The following is a 25,772-nucleotide window of genomic DNA, read 5'->3' as shown; positions in this document are numbered from 1 at the left end:
TTCAGAGGAGAAGGACAGGGGGATGGGAGAAGGATTATGGGAGGGGGTGACTGGAAGGGGAAAGTAAGCAGAATTAAAGTGAATAAGTAAAATTTTAAATTAAATTAAGAAGAAAAAAAAGAAATGTATAATTTTCTGCACAGATGCCACCCACCAATATAAAAAAATATATCTGATAAACAACTTAAATAAAACTTTAATCCCTAAGAAAGCACTCTTTAAATGTATATCAACCAAACCAAACCAAACAAAAACAAACAAACAAATAAACAAACAAAACAACAGTTCCAGATTTAGTGCAGAATTCTACTTGATTTTCAAAGAAGACCTATATGTCAAAATTACTGAAGTTATTCCAGAAAATAGAAACTTAAGGAACATTACCAAACTTATTTTTATGTAGTCACATTCACCATCATACACTAAACCACACACAGTATCAACAAAGAAAGGGAATTAGAGATCAATTTTCTTCATTAACATACATGTAAAAACACTTCCTTTCTAAAAGAACTACAGGGACTAAAACAGAGAAGGGACTGAGGGAAGAGAGGTCCAGTGACAGGCCCAAATTGGCATCCAGCTCAAAGAGAGGCTAAACACCTGACACTATTACTGAGGCTATGGTGTGTTTACAGACAAGAACTTAGCATGGTCACTCTCCAAGAGAACGAACAAGCAGCTAAGTCACATGCAGATACTTACACCCAACCAATGGACAGAATCTGGGAACTCCTGTGGTTGACTTAGGGATACGGTAGAGAAAGTTGAGGAGAATGACCCCATAAGAAGATCAGCAGTCTTAACAAACTTGGATTCCCCGAGATCTCACAGAGAATGAGCCACTAACCAGGCATCATAAAGTAGCTGGTCCAAGGTCCAGGACATAAATAAAGCAGAGGACTGCCTGGTCTGGCCTCAGTGAGAGAAGAAGCACCTAATCCTCAGGAAACTTGAGGCTTCAGGGTATGGGGAGGTCTGTGGAGTGGGGTAATGGGGACAACCTCTTGGAGATGGGGGAGCATGAATGGGATGAGGAACTGTTGTTGAAGGGAAGACCAGAAAGGGGATAATGACTGGACTGTAAAAATAATAATAATAATAACCATAATAATATGAAAAATACTTGCAAATGAATCGAACAACACATCAGAAATATCATGGACCATGATGAAGTAGGATTCATCCCAGAGGTGCAAGGAAAATTCAACATATCAAAACCTGTCAGTCTAAGCAACTACAAAAAGATATCTGAAAGAAAAATGAAACATGATCATCTCATTAGATGTTGAAAAGGCCTTTGAGGGATCCAACAATCCTTGTTGACAGAATTCTCAGAGAGATTAGCAATGCAAGGGACATAGTTAAACAAAATAAAGGGAAGTTACAACAACACAGTGAACAACATCAAATTAAATTGATAGAAACTGTAAGCTATTCCACTGAAATTAGGGAGAAGAAAAGGCTGTTCACTCTTTACATATTTATTTAATATCATAGTTGAAGTTTTTACTAGAACAGTAGGACAATTGAGAAAGGTGAAGACTATTAAACTTGGAAAGGAAAGTTAAAGTATTATTATCGCAGATGATATGATGGAATACTCCCCAAATCCTATCAAGAAATTCATACTGGTAAATACCTTTAAGGAACTGGCTAGATACAAGATTCACACACACACACACACACACACACACACACACACACACACACACACACACATTAGTAGCCCTCTTATACACATATGTCAAATGAACTGGAAAAAAACAGGGAAACGGGATTATGGTTTCACTCATCACAACTCTCCGCCATAACAATAAATGCTTTAAAACCACCGACTCCCTCATCTCATCAGGGGCCCACCCTGGGGAACAATGGAGCAGGTCTTCCTCTAAGGAGCTGCATGTTATCTCACGGAAGAGGCCTCTCTGCGTTCCCAGACTTGGTTTCCACCAAGCCAACCTGCCTGAACAATCCAAAGACTCCACCCCAACGACACCAGCTGGAGAACTCTCCTCCAGCCCTTTTCCCTTTGTCCCTGGGCTAGAGCTAGCATTGACATCGAACAGCATCTGTGGTATCCAAGAGTTAGAACCTGCCATCCCTGACCTCTGTGCAGCCCAGGGATCCATAAGTCGGTTTCCAGCAGTTCCCCAGGAACCTCAGACTGCATCTCCTCATCCCTGGTGTAGCTTCTCACAGCCTGATGCCCGCTCACCTGTGGCATGGGGTACACACAGTCAAATGTCCCAAGTCCCCCTCACCCAAGAGCCCAAACCCTAGGCTGGACATGGGGCACCCTTTTTAACACACAGCTGGTGCTACAAATGTGGGACAGAACCATCTAAAGCATACTGTCAGTTGGAGCCCACACAGAGAGACAGACCCACATTGGAACTACAAATCACTCAAGATCATGAGTAAACCCCTCCAGCTCCACACCAAGGTCTCCTATGGAGCTTCTTTTCAGACAGCAGTGCCTTCCTTGAACTCTCTGCTTCCTCAGTCTTCCAGAAAACTTGCGGTTTCCTGAGGTTCCTACAGACCAAACAGTCAAATTAGCCCTCTCACCCTGGCCAGTGGGCTACTGCCACTTTGGTTAGAAAGCCTCTCACTTCCTCTGTCCCTGAAAATACTATGAACCCTCTGTGCTCATTCCTTTGAGCTTTTCTTCCAGGTTGGCCTTTAATCTCCTTCTGCTTCACATTTAGGATATACCAGCCAAGAAAAAACAAATTGAGAACACAAGGGAACCTGTGTGCTAGAGCACACAGCCACTCACCCTGTGGCAGAGCAGATCCCTTCCCGCTGCACCTAAGCCGCCAAAGACAAAGAAAAACTGCACTTGATTCCCTTATCCCAAAGGTTTTCAGATTTTGTTTAAATGCTTATTCTTCATAACATGAACACCTGAAACAATGTTCGTGCTTTTCAACCAAAATTTTCTCACTTCTTTATTTAAATGCTTATTTTTCTCCCTAGCATTCATGGTGTATGTCCAAAAAATCTTCAAATTGTTCAAGATTTATTTTAAGGTTCAAAAGTCATCTAATCTACTTCCACAGGTCAAATCAAATATGCTGATTATCATTATTCAATCCTTAATTAACAACCAGTTTCCTTTTACAGACAAACTGTTACTACCTGTCCTAGATGCATAATTAATAAGTTATTTTCTTCCTCAGCCATCCAAGGCAGACTTAAAGTATGCCTTCCAGGACTGATTCCTCAAACACCCTTGCTTTTCTAGAATCATAACAACAGACTATGACCAAGCAAACCATTGCAGGCTTAACGTTCACTATCCACCCTATGCAGTCATCTCCTCTGCTGTGATTCTGCTCCTCTTGTACCCTACACGTTTATCCCCACAAAAGAAAAGGACAGTGATTGTTGCCACAGATCCAGATGAAACAGTGCCATCTCCTGAGATCTGAAGACAAAAAAAAAAAAAAAAAAAAAAAAAATCTGCCTTCCTCCAGACACCTCATCTTCAGTCGAAGACTCCTCCGAAGACACACACTGAGATCCAGAGACACATGCTAAACTCCACAGAGGACAGGCTTGGGACCTTCCCATTACAGATGAACTCTTTAGCCAAAGTCAAATGACTACTGAACTTGGGGGAAGTTACATGATAGTAAGGAAAACATAATGTCTATCTAAATTAATCAAATGTTGTTTAAAACTGATGGTAATTCCCTCAAACTGTACTACCCATGGGACAACTAAGTGATTAAATAACCACTTGCCTTCCCAACCCTTACCCTTAATCCTCCTTACCACTCTGGCTTAGTTGTGTTATTCCTCCGGCCTGTGTAGTGTTTTCTTTTGATACTGCCCCCCCCTCAAAATTTTCACAACAAATGACACAGTCCAGTGAACCCTCTCTTTTAAAAAAGTAAAAGGGGCAGTTGAAGGATCATGAAAGGCAGCCTATTTTCTGGTGGAGCTAGCTTTAAATCCCAGAGACCCAGAAGATAACTGTAAGGGATGGAAGGCATTTGCCTGCTATGCTCTTAGACACCAGGTTCCGGACACGAGGCGGCAGCTTTCCACAATTCTGTGGCCATCAGTCACATAGGGCAACACTCCAAGCCCCTCCACAGGTAGAGGATGTGCCTACAGATCACATAGCCTCAAGACAGATCTCCATTTTAATGAGGTAACTAAAGGCCTGAAGGGCTTAACCAAGTAAGCCCGCCTTCCCAGACACTCCTCCCTGCAAATGTATTTAACCTCAGGCCTGCCCTGTGACAGATATGGATATGGGATATGGATTCATTCATCACAACACTCTACCATAACAATAAATGCTTTACAAAATTCTTTAAAACCAAAAAAAGAAAGAAAAGAAAGAAAGAAAGAAAGAAAGAAAGAAAGAAAGAAAGAAAGGAAGGAAGAAAGAAAGGAAGGAAGGAAGAAAGGAAGAAAAAGGAAGAAAGGAAGAAAGGAAGAAAGGAAGAAAGGAAGAAAGGAAGAAAGGAAGAAAGGAAGAAAGGAAGAAAGGAAGAAAGGAAGAAAGGAAGAAAGGAAGAAAGGAAGAAAGGAAGAAAGGAAGAAAGGAAGAAAGGAAGAAAGGAAGAAAGGAAGAAAGGAAGAAAGGAAGAAAGGAAGAAAGAAAGAAAGAAAGAAAGAAAGAAAGAAAGAAAGAAAGAAAGAAAGAAAGAAAGAAAGGAAAAGAAGACAGGGAAACAACCACCTTCACAATACACAGGAAAAATATAAAATGTTGAGGTAACTGTTATGAAGCCGGTGAAAACATGACAAAAACTTCAAGTACCTGAAGAAGGAAATTGAAGGAGATATCAGAAGGTAGAAATATATTCCATGCTCATGGATCAGTGGGATTAACAAAGTAAAAATGACCACCTAGCAAAATCAATTACAGATTCAATGCAATCATTATCAAATTCCTGCACAGTACTTTAAAGAACTTGAAAGGAAAATAGTCAACTCCATATAGAAAACCAAAATCCAGGATAGCTAAAACAATCCTGTATAATAAAAGAACCTTTGTAGATATTAACACACTCTATGTCAAATTGTAGTACAGGGCTATAGTAATGAAAATCACATGGCATTTGGCAAAATATAAAAATAAAAAACAAAACCAGATAGGTTAATTACTGCAATTGTATTCAGTTCTCAGACATTCAAACACTTACGTTTTTTGTTTGTTTGTTTGTTTGTTTTTCTAGACAGGGTTTTCCATGCAGCCTTGGCTGTCCTGGAACTCACTCTGTAGATCAGGCTGGCCTCGAACTCAGAAATCCACCTGTTTCTGCCTCCTAAGTGCTTGGATAAAGGCATGTGAAACCACTGCCTGGCACACTTATGACTTTTGATAAAGAATCCAGAAATACATAGTGAGAAAAAGAAAGCAGCTTCAAAAATGCTGGTAATCTAACTGAATGTCACAATGTAGAAGAATGCAAATAGATCAAAAATTTCCATGCTACACAAAACTCAAGTCCAAGTGAATCAAGGACCTCAACATAAAAACAGATACACTAAATCTAATAGAAGAAAAATTGGAGAAATCTTGTATACATTGGCACAGAAGAGAAATTTATGAACAGAACACCAACAGTAAGTCATTAAGATAAATATAATTAATAAATGGAACATCATGAAACTGGAAAGCTTCTGTAAGGTAAAGGACACTAGCACAAAAAACAAATTGACCACATACAGAATAGGAAAACATGCTCCCCAATCATACACTTGACAGAGGGCTAATAACCAAAATACATAGAGAACTTAGTAATTTACATATCAACAGACCAAGTAACACAATTAAAAAAATTGGGTACATAGCTAAAAGGAGAAATACTTGAAAGATGAATCTCCAAGATCTAAGAAGCATTTACAGAAATATTCAACACCCTTAATCATCAGAGAAGTGCACATCAAAAGGACATTGAGATCCTAGCTTGCATCCATCAAAATGGCTAAGATCAGAAGCTCAAGTGAGAGCTCATGCTTGCAAGGAATTGGAACAAGAAAAACACTCCTTCATTGCTGGTTGGAATACAACATTGCACAGCCACCTTGAAAATCAATACAGCAGATTCTCAGAAAATGGGGAATTAATCTACCTCAAGACCCAGCTATAGCTCACCTGGTCATATACTCCATCCTACTACAAAGAATCCTGCTCATCTGTGTTCACAGCAGCTTTATTCATGAAGTACAGAAACTGAAAACAATTTAGATGTCTATCACCCAAAGAACAGATAAAAAAAATGTGATACATCTACATAATGGGGTATTACTCAGCTGTTTAAAAATATTATGACATTTACAGGAAAATAGATAGAACTAGAAAAAAATCATCATGAATGGTGGTAGAACCAAATATAATTGTTAAAAAAAAAAGAAACAAAAAAGTCGATGAAATTATCCCTAATGATAGTGTGCTATACTCATAGGTAAGGGCCTAACTCAAGCAGCCAAACATGTAGCCATTAAAATAACCTTTAAGAATAGTAATAGGAATGTTGAAGTCACAGTTGCTAGATTCGGGTGGGGGGCAGGGAAGGATTCAGTTTTCTGTAAGAGGCTGGACAATGCGAGTTAGACCATTCTCTACATAGAATTTGAGCAAGGTAAATTTGATCAGGCAAAGCCCATGGATTTCTGAAGAGGTGTAGGAAGGATTCTAGGAGCCAGAGGAGTCAAACCACAGGAACACACACCACAAAATCAACTAAATAGGACTCAGATGGGATTACAGAGACTAAAGCAACAATCTTGAACCCTGTACAGGTCTTAATGAGGCCATCTATGTATATGTTGTGGTTGGTGTTCTTACAGCACACCAAATATCAGATGTGTGAGATATCTATAACTTTTAAAAATATAATATTTTATTGAATATTTTGAAATATAACAATGCACCCCAATTCTATTCAATTCCAAGTGCTCTCAGGTCTACACCAACCCTTGTAATCTCCCCCAAAAACAAAAGATGAAAAGAAGAGAAAAGAAAATCAATACCAAGATAATTTACCTTGCTCAAATACTAGGTGGAGAATGATCTAACTCCCAGTGTCCAGCCTCTTACAGAAAACTGAGTTGTTCCTTTCCCCCCACCAGAATCTAGCAACTGTGACTTCAGCATTCCTATTACTATTCTTAAGGGTTATTTTAATGGCTACATGTCTAGACTGTTTCTTTTGGGGGTTGAATATGGAAGGATGTTGATACAGAAGCCTTTTATTTCTTTCATTCTCAACTGTGAATCTGCATTCACTTGTACTAAAGAAAGTTCTTTGCCCTTTATATCCAGTGGCAGCATGGATCATTGACTTTCACATAGTTTCTGGTCACAACAGAGTTCATGGACATCAACAAGTTAGTTGGTACCACAGGCAATGGATAATCCCATAGAATTTGGTGGCAACATGGGTCATGGACATTTTTGATATTTTTACCTGTGTTTTGGAGTCTTTTCTTAATTACTGGGGTGCTTTGTCCAACCTTGATATGAGGGTGTAGGCCTTGTTTTATTGTAACTTGTTCTGTCATATTCAGCTGTTATACCTGTGAGGTTTTGAGGGGAAACAGAAGAGGAATGGATTTTAGGGTAGAGGATAGATTTGGAAGATTGCTGGGAGGAGATGAGGTAGGAGAAATTATAGTCAGGGTGTAATATATGTAAATAATAGTAATAAATAATAATAATAATGATACAAGAACAATAAGATGCTGTTGAGTCATTCACTTACATCAAGTCAGCTGCTTTCAAGGAGCAAAACCCAACCAAGCTGCCTGAAGGAGATTCAGACCAACTGAGTTGCATGAAAATGACACTCACAATCTGTTTTGCTGCCTATGGGCTGATCATATGCCCATGTTTCCAGTGCTTGTGATCTGTCATCCATGCTGGTGGTAATGGGCTTTGGTAATGCAGTTGACTTTGTGTCATTTCTGCTTGCCAATATTTCTGTAAGTAACCCCAATAAAACTTATTAGTTCACCACGATAGACTTTGGTGGAATCTGTACTTTGGTCTGTCATGGGTTCCATATCTGGGATGACTACACATGTAAATTTCATCTCTCCAGAAAAATTTTTGTCACACAGCATCATCATGATATAGATCATGGCCTATGGAGACAGAGGGCAGAATATTCTCCTGTCCCACCTTGTCCCATGGATGGTGGGGTTTGCAAAGGTATGGAAACATTAGAAACTAAAGCTTTCGATTGATGACTGTGAGCATTCACTTCTGTATTTGCCACAGTATAGGAGAATGCTAGGGCCAGAAAGTGAGAGTGGATGGGTTGGAGAGCAGGGTGAGGGGAGGGTATAGGGGACTTTTGGGATAGCATTTGAAATGCAAATGAATAAAATATCTAATAAAAAAAGAAAGAAAAAAACTAAAGCTTTGGTAAATGAAAAACCTCACCAATAACCAAGGGTTGGCTTTGAGAGTGTATAGATTATCCTTACTTAAAGTTTTCTCTCTCCCTCTCTCTTCCTCTGACCCTCTGTCTCTCTGTTCCTCTCTCCTTTCTCCTTCCTGTATATGGATAAAATGTGATTACCACCTTACTGCTTGGACATCTGATACCATGACTCCACCACCATTTCTGGGCTCCTCCTTTTAGAGTCACGAGCTAAAAGTAACTATTTCTTTCATGAGTTGGTTTTAACAATTAAATTTATTATCTCATATGTATATATATATATGTATGTATGTATGTATGTAAATATGTAACATACATGAGCTATATATAAGAAACATATACAGATATAGATTATGTGTACATGTGTGTTTCACATGTATGTATGTGTACCACATGTATAATGTATAATTGCAAGTGCAGTCCAAAAGATGGCAGCAACAGCTCAGGGAACTAGATTTATGTATGTTTCTTAGCCACACTGTAGATGCTAGGAATCAAATTCAGTATTATGGAAATTTTCCTATCTGCTGAACCATCTCTCTAGCCTCCATATATTGATTGTTGTCATGAGTTTTATCACCAGAAAAAATTTACTAATGTATATTATCTTTTATGGTATGAGACCTCACAGTTAAGCATCTGAGTCTCAGAAGGTATTCTGTTCTTACAATTTTGAGCAATGTTGAAACTGTTAAATACTATGGGGTGTTTTAGAGTTAGACTAAATACATTTTGTAATTCTGTATGATATTGTGCAAGGTTATGCCTAAATAGTTATATGCTTCAGTGTTGTGTAGGCAAGGGGTTAATTAATGATAGTAATTAGCAGAATCTGCACTTAGGAGACAAACTTCTTGGCATACTTATGAGGCTGTTTATAGACTGGAATAATTGAGATTAGAAGACACATCTTGAATATATGTGACACTGTACCACTGGCTGATGTCCTACACTAAATAAAAAGAGAAATTGAGTTGAACCCCGGAAATCATCTAGCTGCATGTTGATTATGGGCGCAATGTGACCGGATGCTTTAGATTTCTCCCAGAACTGAACAGAATTGAAAATATCCACCCACACTGTAAAACAGAGACAGATTTTCCTTTGTTAAGATCTTTTTGTTTGTTTCAGCAATTAGAAATATATATGTATATGTGTATGTGAATATGTATTAGTGTGAATATGTGTGTGTTTATATCTTAGTATATACAACTCTAGGAAAAAGGACAAAGATTCATTAACTTTCTCTTATTGTATATTTGATGCATCTTGTTTTGTCCCCTGAAGACCCTACTGGAATCACATTACAAATAGGACTATATTGATACTGATACTTAATAATTATTACCTAAAAATAAGTACATTAACAATGGTTCATTAAAGATCAAGCTTAGCATTTTATTCATGGAAATATGTACTTAATTGCACTGAATGTTGTTTCCCTATTATTATTCATAATGCTGAATTTCCGATAAATCTTAATAGAAATGTTGAGAAGTCTCACTGTATTTTTAATTTAAAATGACGTGCTTCCAAACAAACAAAACATACTTTAAATAAACATCAGTTTATGGAAAGAATGTCATTGATAGACTCCTTTTTGGAAGTAGGCTTTTCAATAAAACTTATGGAGTTGCTTCTAATATAAAGACTTTAGTAAAAATTGTATTGCTTTATCAAACATTTTGCTCTTCCCAAACCATGCTGCTGAAGTAACATGTACCTGATTAAAAGTTTTTACTCGGTTACTATTTATTTTATACTATGCATCTATGTTATGGGAAGTTTTCTTTATATAAAATTGAAGCCATTTATTCATTAATTTTGCTCTGTATTCTACAGTATCTAAAAGTCTGTAGGAGAACAATTTTTTAAATTTAATTTTTCAGTTTGTGATATTTATAGAATTTTATTTGAACTTAGAGTTGAAGGCCTCATAAAGTCTCATGTACTAGATTAGGTCTTTTGGGGGGAGGTTCTTCATCTTCATCTTCATCTTTATCATTACCATAAGGATCATCACCATTCTCATCATCAGTATAATATGGGTAATCCACTAAAGGAACCAGGCTGCTACAGTGTGACCTATTCATTCTGGTAGCAGAAGCATCCCCATGAGATGGACAACATTCAGAAGTTTCAGCTGATTTTCTTTTGAGCTGGTCTATTTTATTTTCACTTTCATTTGTATCTTTATTTTTCATAAATATGTCATAATTATTTGTAAAGTCATTTCCCATTGGTAGAATAGCTCCTTCTTCTCCCCCTCCTTGTCTTTCTTCTTCTATGATTCCTCTACAATATATGTCTGCTTTGACCTTTACCTCCATATCTTCGATATTTCTGCAATACATTTTGGGGTGCATTATACTATGTAGATTTTTTCTTCTTTGACTTTTTCTTTTCTTCTGTTCTTCATATTTAGTTTTCAAACCTTTAAAGGTCTGGACATACTCAATTGATTCAAAAGCCATGAAAAAATTTTCCACAATATTTACAATCAGAGACTTGATGTTTTCTTTCCTTATAAATTCAAATAGCTCAATAATAGCTGAATTTAACATATTGTACCTATGTCCATTATGCATAAAAACATTTACAACTGGTTCAAACAGGTTTTCCTTAATTATGTAATGATTGTACATTTTATCTTTGAGGCCAATCATCTTTCTCATAAAACGGACAGCACACAAAATCAGAAAAGTGTGTTTTGAACTCATTAGCACCAAGATACTCCTGAGCAAGTTGTTGCTAAAAATGTAATGTTTTATATACATTGAGTGATATTGCACACAAAATGTGAGTATTTCTAAAATTGCTCCAAGCAATTGTGCATTTTGATAATTATCAGGACAGATGTAAACCCTATTATCATTGCTGTCATTTTCTACTCTGATAGACAAAATTGGTGCTATAAGTTTCCTCATGTAACGTTTATAGAAGAAATTCAGAAATACCTTTCTTTCACAACCCTTAGATGTGGAACACATATTTTCTGGATTAAGAAGGTCATGGAGAACTGCTGTCATAATGATGCCTTGTGAAAATTCAGGATCAAAATCACAGATCATTTGCTTGATCATTATATTAATGAGAAGGTCATCATTATCTTCACTGCCCTGAGCTTCTTCCATTGCATAAGCTCGGACTAGGCTTGGACTATATTCTACTAGATAAGCAAATATATCTAGAGCACCTACTTGAATTTGGTAATCATTCATATGCACTACAACTTTCAGTACACTCATGATTCCTAGCTTTATAAATGTTTTCAGTAACACATTTTTCTTTTGAGACTGTAATGTCTTAGCAAATGCACAGAATTCCTTGAGGAATAATAACAATTCAATCCGCCTTTCATCACCTATACTGTTATCTTTTAACTGAGCAAAAACTTCGAGCAAAAATTTTTCGTCTTCCTGAATCATGCTAATTATATTAATTTTGTTGAAAAAAATCATAGTGGTAATATCAGAAAGAAGATTCGCTTGAAATATGGATGGTGTAGGCAACATAATATCATGAACATATTGCATTCTGTAGGTCTGTTTAATTTTTTGCCTAAGTTGGGAGTGTATTATTGGTATAACTTCCTTGAATTTTGAATTTTGAGTCAAGAATTCCCTGTACTGCTTTGGGTGATCCAAAGCAGGGTCATATTCAAGGCATCCTACAATATCCATGAAAAATTCATCAGAAAACATGATGTTAAACAAACGTGTGTTGTTTAGAAACAGGATTCCTTTAATAATGTTATGCAAATAGTATAGTCCTTCCATGTTCTTCAGTTTTTCACAAGTGTGAAACAGCTGTAGCAATTTTTTAATGTATCCTTCATTTTCTAAGAACAGAGCCAGCCTTTCTTTCTGGCTTGGCATTTCAAAGACAAAAGGAAATAACTCTGCAATATTTTTAAGTGAATGGATTTCACAGTTTGATATCTCAACCCAATTCCATATCAGAGGCATATGTTCAAAACTTTCCAGATCATCAGTAAGTTCTTGTGTGATTTCTACATGTGGGTCTTTACCTTGAATTTGGCAGATATCTTCCCAGATCTCTTGACAATCATTTGGTTCCTGGAAATGTATTGCCATGCCATGGTTCTTAGCTTCAGACCAAATTATTATTTTCCCTTCTTGTTTCTGATAGGGCACATTAGGATGTATCTTGCACTCCATAATTGGTGATCCATCTGATAATGAGTGAACAAGTAGGCACACACCCTGGAGCTGTTCACTGTATTTGGATGAAATTTGTCCTGTGCCTACGTTTTTCCACTGCTTGTCTTCCATCATGACATAGACTTTTACTCTATGAAGTCTGTACTCCATGTTGATATTTGGCCTTGCCTCGCTAGGCCAAGTCCTTTCGCAGACCTTGGCTTTTGAACTCTTGCCAGAAGTCGCTATCCCTTGCTACCTTGGCCAGAACTGTTGCCGCAGTCACAATTCTGAAAAATAATATGAAAATCGATTCTGAGGGTTAAATGAATGACAGAGGCTAAAAGAGGGCCCTATGCCATTACGATTACTGGGGAGAAGGCTCCAATACTTCTGAATCCTCCCTTTCTGAACTATCCCCAACAAACCTCTCTCAGGAGCTCTTGAGTTGCTGAGCCTGCCTTGGTTATGGCAGAATGTTTTGATTCACGCAAGATTCTTCCTAAAAAGAATGTGCTTATGTAACCGATACTGTTAAAGGGACATGCCTCTCCTACCATCAATATAGTACCCTAGAAAATACTATATATACTTTTTATTACTTACTTTGATTCTCAGCACTATTTTCACTCATCAGAAGTATGGAACTTAGGCCCTTAAGCAAAGGAAATTTAATTACCAATGTCTTGGCCAAGGCTACCCTTTACACTATCTGTCAATGAAAAACTGGGGAAAATAAGCAAAAGTACCTCATCTACATATAAGATGCCATCCCCAGAATCAGAGAAATTTAATTAGGTTTCTCTACAAGAAATAGTCTTCTACCTTTTGTACTCTACATCTAATTTCTTCATATCAAGGGGAGATCTTTCTCTGAAAGGGAAAATGACAGCTCCATCACTCCATTCTGTTCACCCTGAAGTGTCAGCTTCTAGTGGCTGAAACATTTGCTCAAATGTTTTGCTCTGCCTAATCATGAACTTTGTTATTGAGAACCAGGTCAAAGAGGAAGGGAGCGAAAGTTTGCTAAGATTGAGAATTGACACTTTTATATTATGGGTCTACCATGCCTTTTACAAGCTAGAGAAATTTCTGATGTCCGTTCTGGCCATCAAAAGTCTAGTGCTCAATCCAAGCAGAGACCTTCTACTCAACTATAAGCAACTTTGGCTAGAAGATAGGAGAGAATAGAGTAACCAAGAACAAAACAGCCATCTAATAAAATAAAATAATAAAATAAAATAAAATGAATAAAATTATATATATGTGTATATATATATATGTATATATATATATATATATATATATATATATATATATATACACAAACAAAAGAAGAGAAATAAAAACTCAGAAATTGACACCTGGGCAAATAATCACAACTAACCCAGATACCTAGACATAACATTCATGGCAGTATGTCAGTGTCAGAACCCAGCTACATTATTGTAGCAAATAATGAATATTCCTACCCAGCTGAAGAACAAGAAAACAATATTAAAACAAACTTTATGAAAACAATAGTGGTCTTTAAAAAGGAATTGAAGAAATCCCTAAAACTAATTGAGGAAAACACAACCAACAAATGGAGGAAATTAATAAATTACTCAAAGAAAGCAAGGAAAATATAAACTATTCAAAAATATGAATAAATCTATTAAAGAAATACAAGAAAAAATAAAGAGTTGATGGAAATAAATAAAGCAAATGAAACTCTGAAAATGAAAATTGAAGCAATAAATAAAAAGCACAAACTAGGAATTCTAGAAATGAAAGAATCTGAGAAAATGAACAGGACCTACAGATGAAAACAGCACCAACAGAATAGAAGATACAGAAGAGAGACTCTCAGACATTGAAGATATGATAGAAGAAATATATGCATCAAAGAAAATGTTAAATCTAAAAAATTCCAGACAGAAAACATCCAAGAAATCTGGGATATTATGAAATCACCAAGCCTAAGAATAATCAGAAAAAAGGAAGGAGAAGATTCCCAACTCAAAAGCCAAGAAAAAAAATTTTTGATGAAGTCATAGCAGACTTTAAAATATGGAATATTTCAATATTCATAAATTATAAATTTTATAAAAATTAACATATTTGTTAATTTTAAGCTTTTCATGTTTCATAGAATAAACAACATGGAGACTTACATGTGAATTACATACTAATATTGTTTTTAAGAGTTTAATATATTGCTACTTGCTTATTTTTCACATCATTTGATTGTTACCATTTGATGCCTCCTTATATGTTTCTTAGAATTTTTCATATATTTATAGTTTATGTTTTGTAGCTTTATTTGTACCTATTTAAATATACACCAACATCTTGTTTTAACAATGCTGTCAAGAGGAGCTAATGGGTGGCACTGCTTGTATCCTGAACTAAAAACTTTCTTGTAGATGCAGAATATAGCTGTTAAGATGCTTTGTAAATTTATCTTTTGAAATTCCATCGTCTGTGACTGAAAGGGGTCATGAAAAGGGTGCAGTGTTGGCTATCAAATTTCACATATGTGCACATGTCACTTGGCATTTTGGAAGTTCTCATTTCCACCAAATATTCCCAGGATCTGTCAGAACTTCCTGGAGGTTTAAAAGAATAAGTGTACTGATTGTCTGGCAACAAGTTCTCAGGTTGTTCTGGGTTCCTAAGAACCATTTTATTACTCCTTTGATAGAAAACTTTTGTCAGATTACAGACTGTTCATGACTACTTAACTTTTCCTTTAAGCATTGAAAATACCTGACAAGGTCACTAATGCTTCCTCTTCCCAGAGGCTAAGAAGGTGGAGGCCATTTTACATGTGGCCTTGGGGTGTTAATGTGTCTTCTATGATCATTTTCCTTTTGGACACACTACACTAATGTTCATGGTATTGGTATCTCATATCATCACAAATACCTAATTAATAGAATATTTTAAAATATTAGGGCAGGAGGTTTAAGTTATGTGATGATTGCATACATGACCAAGACAGATGTAACTAAAGGTTAGAAAGCTTTTCAAGAGTGCACAGAATGCTTGGTTGCATCCACAGTAATATAGTACCAATAGAAAATAAATGTCATTTGGTAATATTTAAATAGATATCGGTAAATATTCCGATTTATTTCCTTTTGATGTGACATTTCGGTGATGTGTTTAATTGGCACGTGCAAGATCTGAGTTCCATTTCTTTACAGAATGGACAAAAATTATTGGTGAAGTTATAGCTATTTTGATTGGGCCTGTCATTCTATGTGGTCAGTGCTGGGCTCAGGGACATCCTCATGGTGTTATAAGTCCTTTTTATTTCTGTAATATAAGTGTAGTACATTGGACAGTTAATAAAAGTAAATAAAAGGATAGTTAACAGATACATTGAAACTAATAGAAGAAAAAGTGGGGGAAAGCCTCTAACACATGGGCACAGGAGAAATTTTTCTGAACATAACAGCTAATGCTCTAAGTTGCACAATTGACAAATTGGACCTCATAAAATTGCAAAGCTCCTGTAAGGCAAAGGACACTGTCAATAGATTTAAATGGCAACCAATAGATCTGGAAAATTTTTTTACCAACCCTACATTCAATGGAGGGCTTATATCCAATATATACAGAGAACTGAATACGTTAGACTCCAGAGAACCAAATAACCCTATTAAAAAATGGGGAACAGAGCTAAACAGAGAATTCTCAACTAAGTAAACATAAAGGACTGAGAAGCACCTAAAGACATGTTTAACATTATTAGTCATCAGGCAAATGCAAATCAAAACAACCCTGAGATTCCACCTCACACCAGTCAGAATGGCTAAGATCAAAAACTCAGGTGACAGAACATGCTGGCAAGGATGTGGAAAAAGAGGGACACTCCTCCATAGTTGGTGGGATTGCAAGCTGGTACAACCACTCTGGAAATCAGTCTGGTGGTTCCTCAGAAAATTGGATATAGTATTACCTGAGGACCCAGATATACCACTCCTGGGAGTATACCCAAAAAAATTTTCCAACATATAACAAGAACACTTGCAGGTTTGTAAATTAATTTTGAACTTTTAAATATTATTTATTTTTGCATTTATTTCTTTATACTTGCCTTTATATGACACTGATAGAACTTTAATGTTTGTAAAGTGATGCATCTGTAGGGTTAAATAGTGGTTTTAAAACAATATTTTTACGTTATATATGCAGTTTTTTTCCAAACCAGGTAGAATTTAATAGATGAAGAAGGCAAGTTCACATTCCTGGTCATATATTTTATGCTATATTTGCACTCTAGATGTATATGCCAGGGCTTATGATACATTCTTGTATCTTTAGAGTTGACATATGTTTGCTAATTGAAGAACTTTATAAATCAAATAGAACTTATATATTACTAGTAACACTTAAAATTTAATAACTGTTTTACCCTGAAAAAATTTTCATTTCAGTATATTACTCATTAGGCTTTTGGAAAAAAATAGTTTATTTTGGAAAAATAAAATACCAAATATTTTTCTTTGCATTATAGTTATCATGGTAGATATTAAATATAAACTAATAGTCAGTAGTTTTGGAGATTTACACACTGCTTTTAAGCAATATTTCAAAATTGCTTAGACTATTCTCAAGTAATTTGCCTTTATGCGACATTGATAAAATTAATAAAATATGTCTAAATATTTTGAGAAGCAAAAGTTAAAAATCCATTTTAATACGGTATTCTCTTATAAAGTATTTACAGCTCAGACTTCACTATTTCTGAATATATGACACTGATAGAACTTTAAAATTCATTACATGCTACATACAAATGTCTATTTTAATGCTATAATCTGAATTCTTATACAAAGATTGTTTTTGCAAATTATGTAAATCTTCAGAACATAATACTGCACTTCAAAAGTCTGGTACTTTCTATTTGATTACACAATTGAGCTATAATACTTATTTCTTACATTTAAGCATATAAAAATATCTATAAATCTGTAAATACAAAATGTTAAAGCAAGTTTTAATACCATATTCTTTCATTGTATAGATGAATTTTCTCCCAATGATTTATTTATTTTTTTATACTTTTTATTAGGTATTTTCCTCATTTACAATTCCAATGCTATCCCAAAAGTCTCCCATGCCCTCCCACCCACTCCCCTACTCACCCACTCCCACTTTTTGGCCCAGGTGTTTCCCTGTACTGTTCCCAATGATTTATATCATTAGTAAATAAACATAAAATCTCACAGGCATTGTGAAATTATTTATTCAGTAAATGAATGACTGAGCTACAACTGCAGCTTTAGAATATATACATATATATATATGTATATATATATATGTATATATATATACATATGTGTGTGTTAATTGGTGCTCTTAAATAATAATAATTCAAATAGATAAAACATATATATTATCCATATCATTTAATATTTTATACCTTCATTAAACATGAACATATCTGTATTTAAGTAAAGTAAATACAACACATTAATTAAGTATTGAGCAGAGACTGAAGGAATGAACATCCAGAGACTGCCCCACCAGGGCATCCATCCCATAAACAACCACCAAATCCAGACACTATTGTGGATGCCTGCAAATGCTTGCTGACAGTAGCCTGATATAGCTGTGTCCTGAGAGGTTCTGCCAGAGCCTGACATATACAGAGGTGGATGCTTACAACCATCCATTGGACTGAGTACAGGGTCCCCAAAGAAGGAGCTAGAGAAAGGACAGTTGCTTTCTGTAAGTGAAAAATATTTTCAATATATTTCTCTTAAATATTTTACAAAATAAGTGACCTTTTAAAATATTTTAGTGAAGAAATTATTTATATATATATATGTATAAATATAAATTTATAGGCACCTTGATTAAATATGATTAGTATGTAACTATTTATATAAAACGTAGCAATAATGAGTAATAATATAAATCTAAATTGCAAGTACATAGGATCAAATTTAAAATAAGAGTTCATAAGATTAAATAATTTAATATCTAAATAATGTGATAATTAAGTTAAGGTTCAATGTTAATTAGTTATTAATATTATAATTTTAACATTAAGTAAAAACCATATGTTAGGATTATTTTCAGGGTATGAGACTGTACAAATCTCCTGTGAGGCACACTGTCATGTGTTTGATAGCTATCACTGCTGGAGGAGTAAGTGGAACATATTTCTTTAAATGATAGGACAATTCATTTGATTAGCAATACCAACAGGTTTAAATAAATAAGTGAAAAAGATACAGAAGATATTTTCCTTTTATAATAAATTTTTGAAACTGGGGTAATTATACATTAAAAGAAATTAATTTATTCATAAACAAAACATTAGAATGTGTTGCTGTCATTATTGATCTAATGATAATACTGATTTTTAAAAATTTTGTATATACTTTCCTAAATATAATTGTATCAAAATAGATTAAAGTCTAAATAGAGTTGCTTTTTTTTAATATATTTTATTACATATTTTCCACAATTACATTTACAATGCTATCCCAAAAGTCCCCCATATCCTCCCCCCTTCCCCCCATTTCCCTACCCACCCATTCCCATTTTTTTTTTTTTGACCCTGGCGTTCCCCTGTACTGGGGCATATAAAGTTTGTGTGTCCAATGGGCCTCTCTTTCCAGTGATGGCTGACTAGGCCATCTTTTGATACATATGCAGCTAGAGTAAGAGCTCCGGGGAACTGGTTAGTTCATAATGTTGTACCACCTATAGGGTTGCAGGTCTCTTTAGCTCCTTGGATACTTTCTCCAGCTCCTCCATTGGTAGCCCTGTGATCCATCCAATAGCTGACTGTGAGCATCCACTTCTGTGTTTGCTAGGCCCCAGCATAATCTCACAAGAGACAGCTATATCAGGGTTCTTTCAGCAAAATCTTGCTAGTGTATGCGATGGTGTCAGCGTTTGGAAGCTGATTATGTGATGGATCCCTGGGTATGGCAGTCTCTAGATGGTCCATCCTTTCGTCACAGCTCCAATCTTTGTTTCTATAACTCCTTCCATGGATGTTTTGTTCCCAATTCTAAGAAGGGGTACAGTGACCCCACTTTGGTCTTCATTCTTCTTGAGTTTCATGAGCTTAGCAGATTGTATTATATATCTTGGGTATCCTAAGTTTTGGGCTAATATCCACTTATCAGTGAGAACAAATTGTGTGATTTCCTTTGTGATTGTGTTACCTCACTCAGGATGATGCCCTCCAGGTCCATCCATTTGCCTAGGAATTTCATAAATTCATTCTTTTTAATAGCTGAGTAGTACTCCATTGTGTAAATGTACCACATTTTCTGTATCCATTCCTCTGTTGAGGGACATCTGGGTTCTTTCCAGCTTCTGGCTATTATAAATAAGGCTGCTATGAACATAGTGGAGCATGTGTCCTTCTTACCGGTTGGTACATCTTCTGGATATATGCCCAGAAGAGGTATTGCTGGATCCTCCTGTAGTTCTATGTCCAATTTTCTAAGGAACCGCCTTAGACTGATTTCCAGAAGGGTTGTACAAGCTTGCAATCCCACCAACAATGGAGGAGTGTTCCTCTTTCTCCACATCCTCGCCAGCATATGGTGTCACCTGAATTTTTGATCTTAGCCATTCTGACTGGTGTGAGGTGGAATCTCAGGGATGTTTTGATTTGCATTTCCCTAATGATTAAGGATGTTGAACATTTTTTCAGGTGCTTCTCAGCCATTCGGTATTACTCAGATGAGAATTCTTTGTTCTGTTCTGAGCCCCATTTTTTAATGGGATTATTTGATTTTCTGGAGTCCACCTTCTTGAGTTCTTTATATATATGGGATATTAGTCCCCTATCTGATTTTGGATAGGTAAAGATCCTTTCCCAATCTGTTGGTGGACTTTTTGTCTTATTGACGATGTCTTTTGCCTTACAGAATCTTTGCAGTTTCATGAGGTCCCATTTGTCAATTCGTGATCTTACTGTGCAAGCCATTGCTGTTCTGTTCAGGAATTTTTACCCTGTGCCCATATCTTCAAGGATTTTCCCCACTTTCTACTCTATATGTTTCAGTGCCTCTGGTTTTATGTGAAGTTCCTTGATCCACTTAGATTTGACCTTAGTACAAGGAGATAGGAATGGATCAATTCGCATTCTTCCACATGTTAACAACCAGTTGTGACAGCACCATTTGTTGAAAATGCTGTCTTTCTTCCACTGGATGGTTTTAGCTCCCTTATCGAAGATCAAGTGACAATAGCTGTGTGGGTTCATTTCTGGGTCTTCAATTCTATTCCATTGTTCACTTGTCTGTCACTGTACCAGTACCATGCATTTTTTTTTTTATCACAATTGCTCTGTAGTAAAGCTTTAGGTCATGCATGGTGATTCCACCAGAGGTTCTTTTATCCCTGAGAAGAGTTTTTGCTATCCTAGGTTTTTTGTTATTCCAGATGAAGTTGCAGATTGCTCTTTCTAATTCGTTGAAGAATTGAGTTTGAATTTTGATGGGGATTGCATTGAATCTGTAGATTGCTTTTGGCAAGATAGCCATCTTTACAATGTTGATCCTGCCAATCCATGAGCATGGGAGATCTTTCCATCTTCTGAGATCTTCTTTAATTTCTTTCTTCAGAGACTTGAAGTTTTTATCATGCGGATCTTTCACTTCCTTCCTTAGATTCACGCCAAGATATTTTATATTATTTGTGATTATTGAGAAGGGTGTTTTTTCCCTAATTTCTTTCTCAGCCTGTTTATCCTTTGTGTAGAGAAAGGCCATTGACTTGTTTGAGTTAATTTTATATCCAGCTACTTCACCGAAGCTGTTTATCAGGTTTAGGAGTTCTCTGGTGGAATTTTTAGGGTCACTTATATATACTATCATATCATCTGCAAAAAGTGATATTTTGACTTCATCTTTTCCAATTTGTATCCCCTTTATCTCCTTTTGTTGTCGAATTGCTCTGGCTAGGACTTCAAGTACAATGTTGAATAGGTATGGAGAAAGTGGACACCTTGTCTAGTCCCTGATTTTAGAGGGATTGCTTCAAGCTTCTCACCATTTAATTTGATGTTGGATACTGGTTTGTTGTAGATTGCTTTTAACATGTTTAGTTATGGGCCTTGGATTCCTGATCTTTCCAAGTCTTTTATCATGAATGGGTGTTGGATCTTGTCAAATGCTTTTTCCGCATCTAAGGAGATGATCATGTGGTTTTTGTCTTTGAGTTTGTTTATATACTGGATTACGTTGATGGATTTCCTTATATTAAACAATCCCTTCATCCCTGGAATAAAACCTACTTGGTCAGGATGGATGATTGCTTTAATGTGTTCTTGGATTCGGTAGGCAAGAATTTTATTAAGGATTTTTGCATCTATATTCATAAGGGAAATTGGTCTGAAGTTCTCTATCTTTGTTGGATCTTTCTGTGGCTTAGGTATCAGAGGAATTGTGGCTTCATAGAATGACCTGGGTAGAGTTCCTTCTACTTCTATTTTGTGGAATAGTTTGTGCAGAACTGGAATTAGATCTTCTTTGAAGGTCTGATAGAACTCTGCACTAAACCCATCTGGTCCTTGGGCTTTCTTTGACTGGGAGACTATTAATGACTGCTTCTATTTCTTTAGGGGATATGGGATTGTTTAGATCATTTACTTGATCCTGATTTAACTTTGGTATCTGGTATCTGTCTAGAAATTTGTCCATTTCATCCAGGTTTTCCAGTTTTGTTGAGTATAGCCTTTTGTAGAAGGATCTGATGGTGTTTTGAATTTCTTCATGATCTTTTGTTATGTCTCCCATTTTATTTCTGATTTTCTTAATTAGGATGTTGTCCCTGTGCCCACTAGTGAGTCTAGCTAAGGGTTTATCTATCTTGTTAATTTTCTCAAAGAACCAACTCCGCTTTTGGTTAATTCTTTGAATAGTTCTTCTTGTTTCCACTTGGTTGATTTCACCCCTGAGTTTGAATATTTCCTGCCCTCTACTCCTCTTGGGTGAATTTCCTTCCTTTTTTTCTAGAGCTTTTAGATGTGTTGTCAAGCTGCTAGTGTATGCTTTCTCCAGTTTCTTTTTGTAGGCACTTAGAGCTTTGAGTTTCCCTCTTAGAAATGCTTTCATTGTGTCCCATAGGTTTGGGTATGTTGTGGCTTCATTTTCATTAAACTCTAAAAAGTCTTTAATTTCTTTCTTTATTCCTTCCTTGACCAAGGTATCATTAAGAAGAGTGTTGTTCAGTTTCCATGCGAATGTTGGCTTTCCATCATTTATGTTGTTATTGAAGATCATTCTTAGTCCATTGTGGTCTGATAGGATGCATGGGACAATTTCAATATTTTTGTATCTGTTGAGGCCTGTTTTGTGACCAATATGGTCAATTTTGGAGAAGGTCCCATGAGGTGCTGAGAAGAAGGTATATCCTTCTGTTTTAGGATAGAATGTTCTGTAGATATCTCTTAAGTCCATTTGTCTCATAACTTCTGTTAGTTTCACTGTGTCCCTGTTTAGTTTCTTTTTCCACAATCTGTCCATTGATGAAAGTGGTGTGTTGAAGTCTCCCACTATTATTGTGTGAGGTGCAATGTGTGCTTTGAGCTTTACTAAAGTGTCTTTAATGAATGTGGCTGCCCTTGCATTTGGAGCATAGATATTCAGAATTGAGAGTTTCTCCTGGATTTTACCTTTGATGAGTATGAAGTGTCCCTCCTTGTCTTTTTTGATAACTTTGGGTTGGAAGTCGATTTTATTAGATATTAGAATGGCTACTCCAGCTTGTTTCTTCAGGCCATTTGCCTGGAAAATTGTTTTCCAGCCTTTTACTCTGAGGTAGTGTCTGTCTTTTTCCATGAGATGGGTTTCCTGTAAGCAGCACAATGTTGGGTCCTGTTTGTGTAGCCAGTCTGCTAGTCTATGTCTTTTTTGGGGAATTGAGTCCATTGATATTAAGAGATATTAAGGAAAAGTAATTGTTGCTTCCTTTTATTTTTGTTGTTAGAGTTGGCATTCTGTTCTTGTGGCTGTCTTCTTTTTTGTTTTTTGAGGGATTACTTTCTTGCTTTTTCTAGGGCGTGATTTCCTTCCTTGTATTGTTTTTTTTTCTGTTATTATCCTTTGAAGGGCTGGATTCATGGAAAGATAATGTATGAATTTGGTTTTGTTGTGGAATACTTTGGTTTCTCCATCTATGGTAATTGAGATTTTGGCCTGGTAGAGTAGCCTGGGCTGGCATTTGTGTTCTCTTTGTGTCTGTAGAACATCTGTCCAGGCTCTTCTGGCTTTCATAGTCTCTGGTGAAAAGTCTGGTGTAATTCTGATAGGCCTGCCTTTATATGTTACTTGACCTTTCTTCCTTGCTGATTTTAATATTCTATCTTTATTTAGTGCATTTGTTGTTCTGATTATTATGTGTCAGGAGGAATTTCTTTTCTAGTCCAGTCTATTTGGAGTTCTGTAGGCTTCTTGTATGATCATGGGCATCACTTTCTCTAGGTTTGGGAAGTTTTCTTCTAAAATTTTGTTGAAGATATTTGCTGGCCCTTTAATTTGAAAATCTTCCGTCTCATCAACTCCTATTATCCATAGGTTTGGTCTTCTCATTGTGTCCTGGATTTCCTGGATGTTTTGAGTTAGGATCCTTTTGTGTTTTTTATTTTCTTTGATTGTTGTGCCGAAGTTCTCTATGGAATCTTCTGCACCTGAGATTCTCTCTTCCATCTCTTGTATTCTGTTGCTGATGCTCGCATCTATGGTTCCAGATTTCTTTCTTAGGGTTTCTATCTCCATCGTTGCCTCACTTTGGGTTTTCTTTATTGTGTCTACTTCCCTTTTTAGGTCTAGTATAGTTTTGTTCATTTCCATCAACTGTTTGGATGTGTTTTCCTGTTTTTCTTTGAGGACTTCTACCTGTTTGGTTGTGTTTCCTGTTTTTCTTTAAGGACTTGTAACTCTTTAGCAATGTTTTCCTGTATTTCTTTAAGTGAGTTATTAAAGTCCTTCTTGATGTCCTCTACCATCATCATGAGATATGCTTTTAAATCCGGGTCTAGCTTTTCGGTTGTGTTGGGGTGCCCAGGACTAGGTGGGGTGGGAGTGCTGTGTTCTGATGATGGTGAGTGGTCTTGATTTCTCTTAGTAGGATTCTTGCGTTTGCCTTTCCCCATATGGTAATCTCTGGGGCTGTGCAGAATACACTGGGCGGGGTCCTGGAACCAAGATGTCTGTTGCTGATGCTCAGGCAAAGAGCTCCCTCTCTGCTCAGACCCCTTTCCTCTGTCTGGTAGGTGGCCAGATGTCTGGGGTCTGTGCAGAATACACTCGGTGGGGTCCTGGAACCAAGATGTCTGTTGCTGATGCTCAGGCAAAGTGCTCCCTCTCTGCTCAGACCCCTTTCCACTGGCTGGAAGGTGGCCGGATGTCAGGGGCCTGTGCAGAATACTCTAGGCAGGGTCCTGAAACCAAGATTTCCGCTGCTGATGCACAGGCAAAGAGTTCCTGGGCCAGTTGGATACCTAACCACTGGCCAGAAAAGTGGCCTACTGTCTGGGGCCCGAAAAGGGGGCTGCCTTCGAAGCTCTGTGGCTCCCCAGTCCCAGAAGCTTTTAGCTTCTTTATTCCTTACTCTCACCTGTACAGAATACACTCGGCGGGGTCCTGGAACCAGGATGTCTGCTGCAGATGCTCAGGCTAGGCGTTCCCTCTCTGCTCAGACCCCTTTCCTTTGGCCGGAAGGTGGCTGGAAGTCTGGGGCCTGTTCAGAATACACCCGGCAGGGGCCCGGAACCAAGATGTCTGCTGCAGATGCTCAGGCAAAGCATTCTTGGGCCAGTCGGATCCCTAACCTCTGTGCAGAATACACTTGGCTGGGACCCGGAACAAAGATGTCTGCTGCAGATGCTCAGGTAAAGCATTCTTGGGCTGGTCGGATCACTAACCTCTGTGCAGAGTACACCCGGCGGGGTCCTGGAACCAGGATGTCTGCTGCCGATGCTCAGGCTAGGCGCTCCCTCTCCGCCAAGTTGCTTCTTTGTGAAGTGAAAAAAATTTAATATATTTCTACTAAATAGTGTAAAAAATGAATTGGTACATTTTAGTGACAAAATTAAGTGATGTGTTTTTTAACCATCAAAATATTTTAAATTTAGAGTAATGTGTAAACTTTAATGTTTTAATATACACTGTATAGTGTTTTGTTTTGGCTAGGTTATATTTAATATTATATAAAATATAATAAT

The 25,772-nt window shown here is 36.7% G+C and overlaps 1 protein-coding gene across 1 annotated transcript; it reads right to left on the bottom strand.

Moving 5' to 3' along the window:
• Nucleotides 1–10,351: 10,351 nt before the first annotated feature.
• LOC110287490 (protein PPP4R3C1) lies at nt 10,352–12,778 on the bottom strand. Its single transcript, XM_021154094.2, has one exon. It carries the CDS (start codon nt 12,749–12,751, stop codon nt 10,352–10,354), a length of 2,400 nt encoding a protein of 799 aa, XP_021009753.1. The 5' UTR covers nt 12,752–12,778.
• Between the last annotated feature and the right edge of the window lie 12,994 nt (nt 12,779–25,772).

This window comes from Mus caroli, unplaced genomic scaffold, assembly GCF_978045245.1.
Source record: "Mus caroli unplaced genomic scaffold, Mus_caroli_1 scaffold_5, whole genome shotgun sequence".
In the NCBI taxonomy this organism is placed as follows: Eukaryota; Metazoa; Chordata; class Mammalia; order Rodentia; family Muridae; genus Mus; species Mus caroli.
Note: the sequence above shows the minus strand (reverse complement) of the source record. Positions and strands in the feature narration are given on the sequence as shown.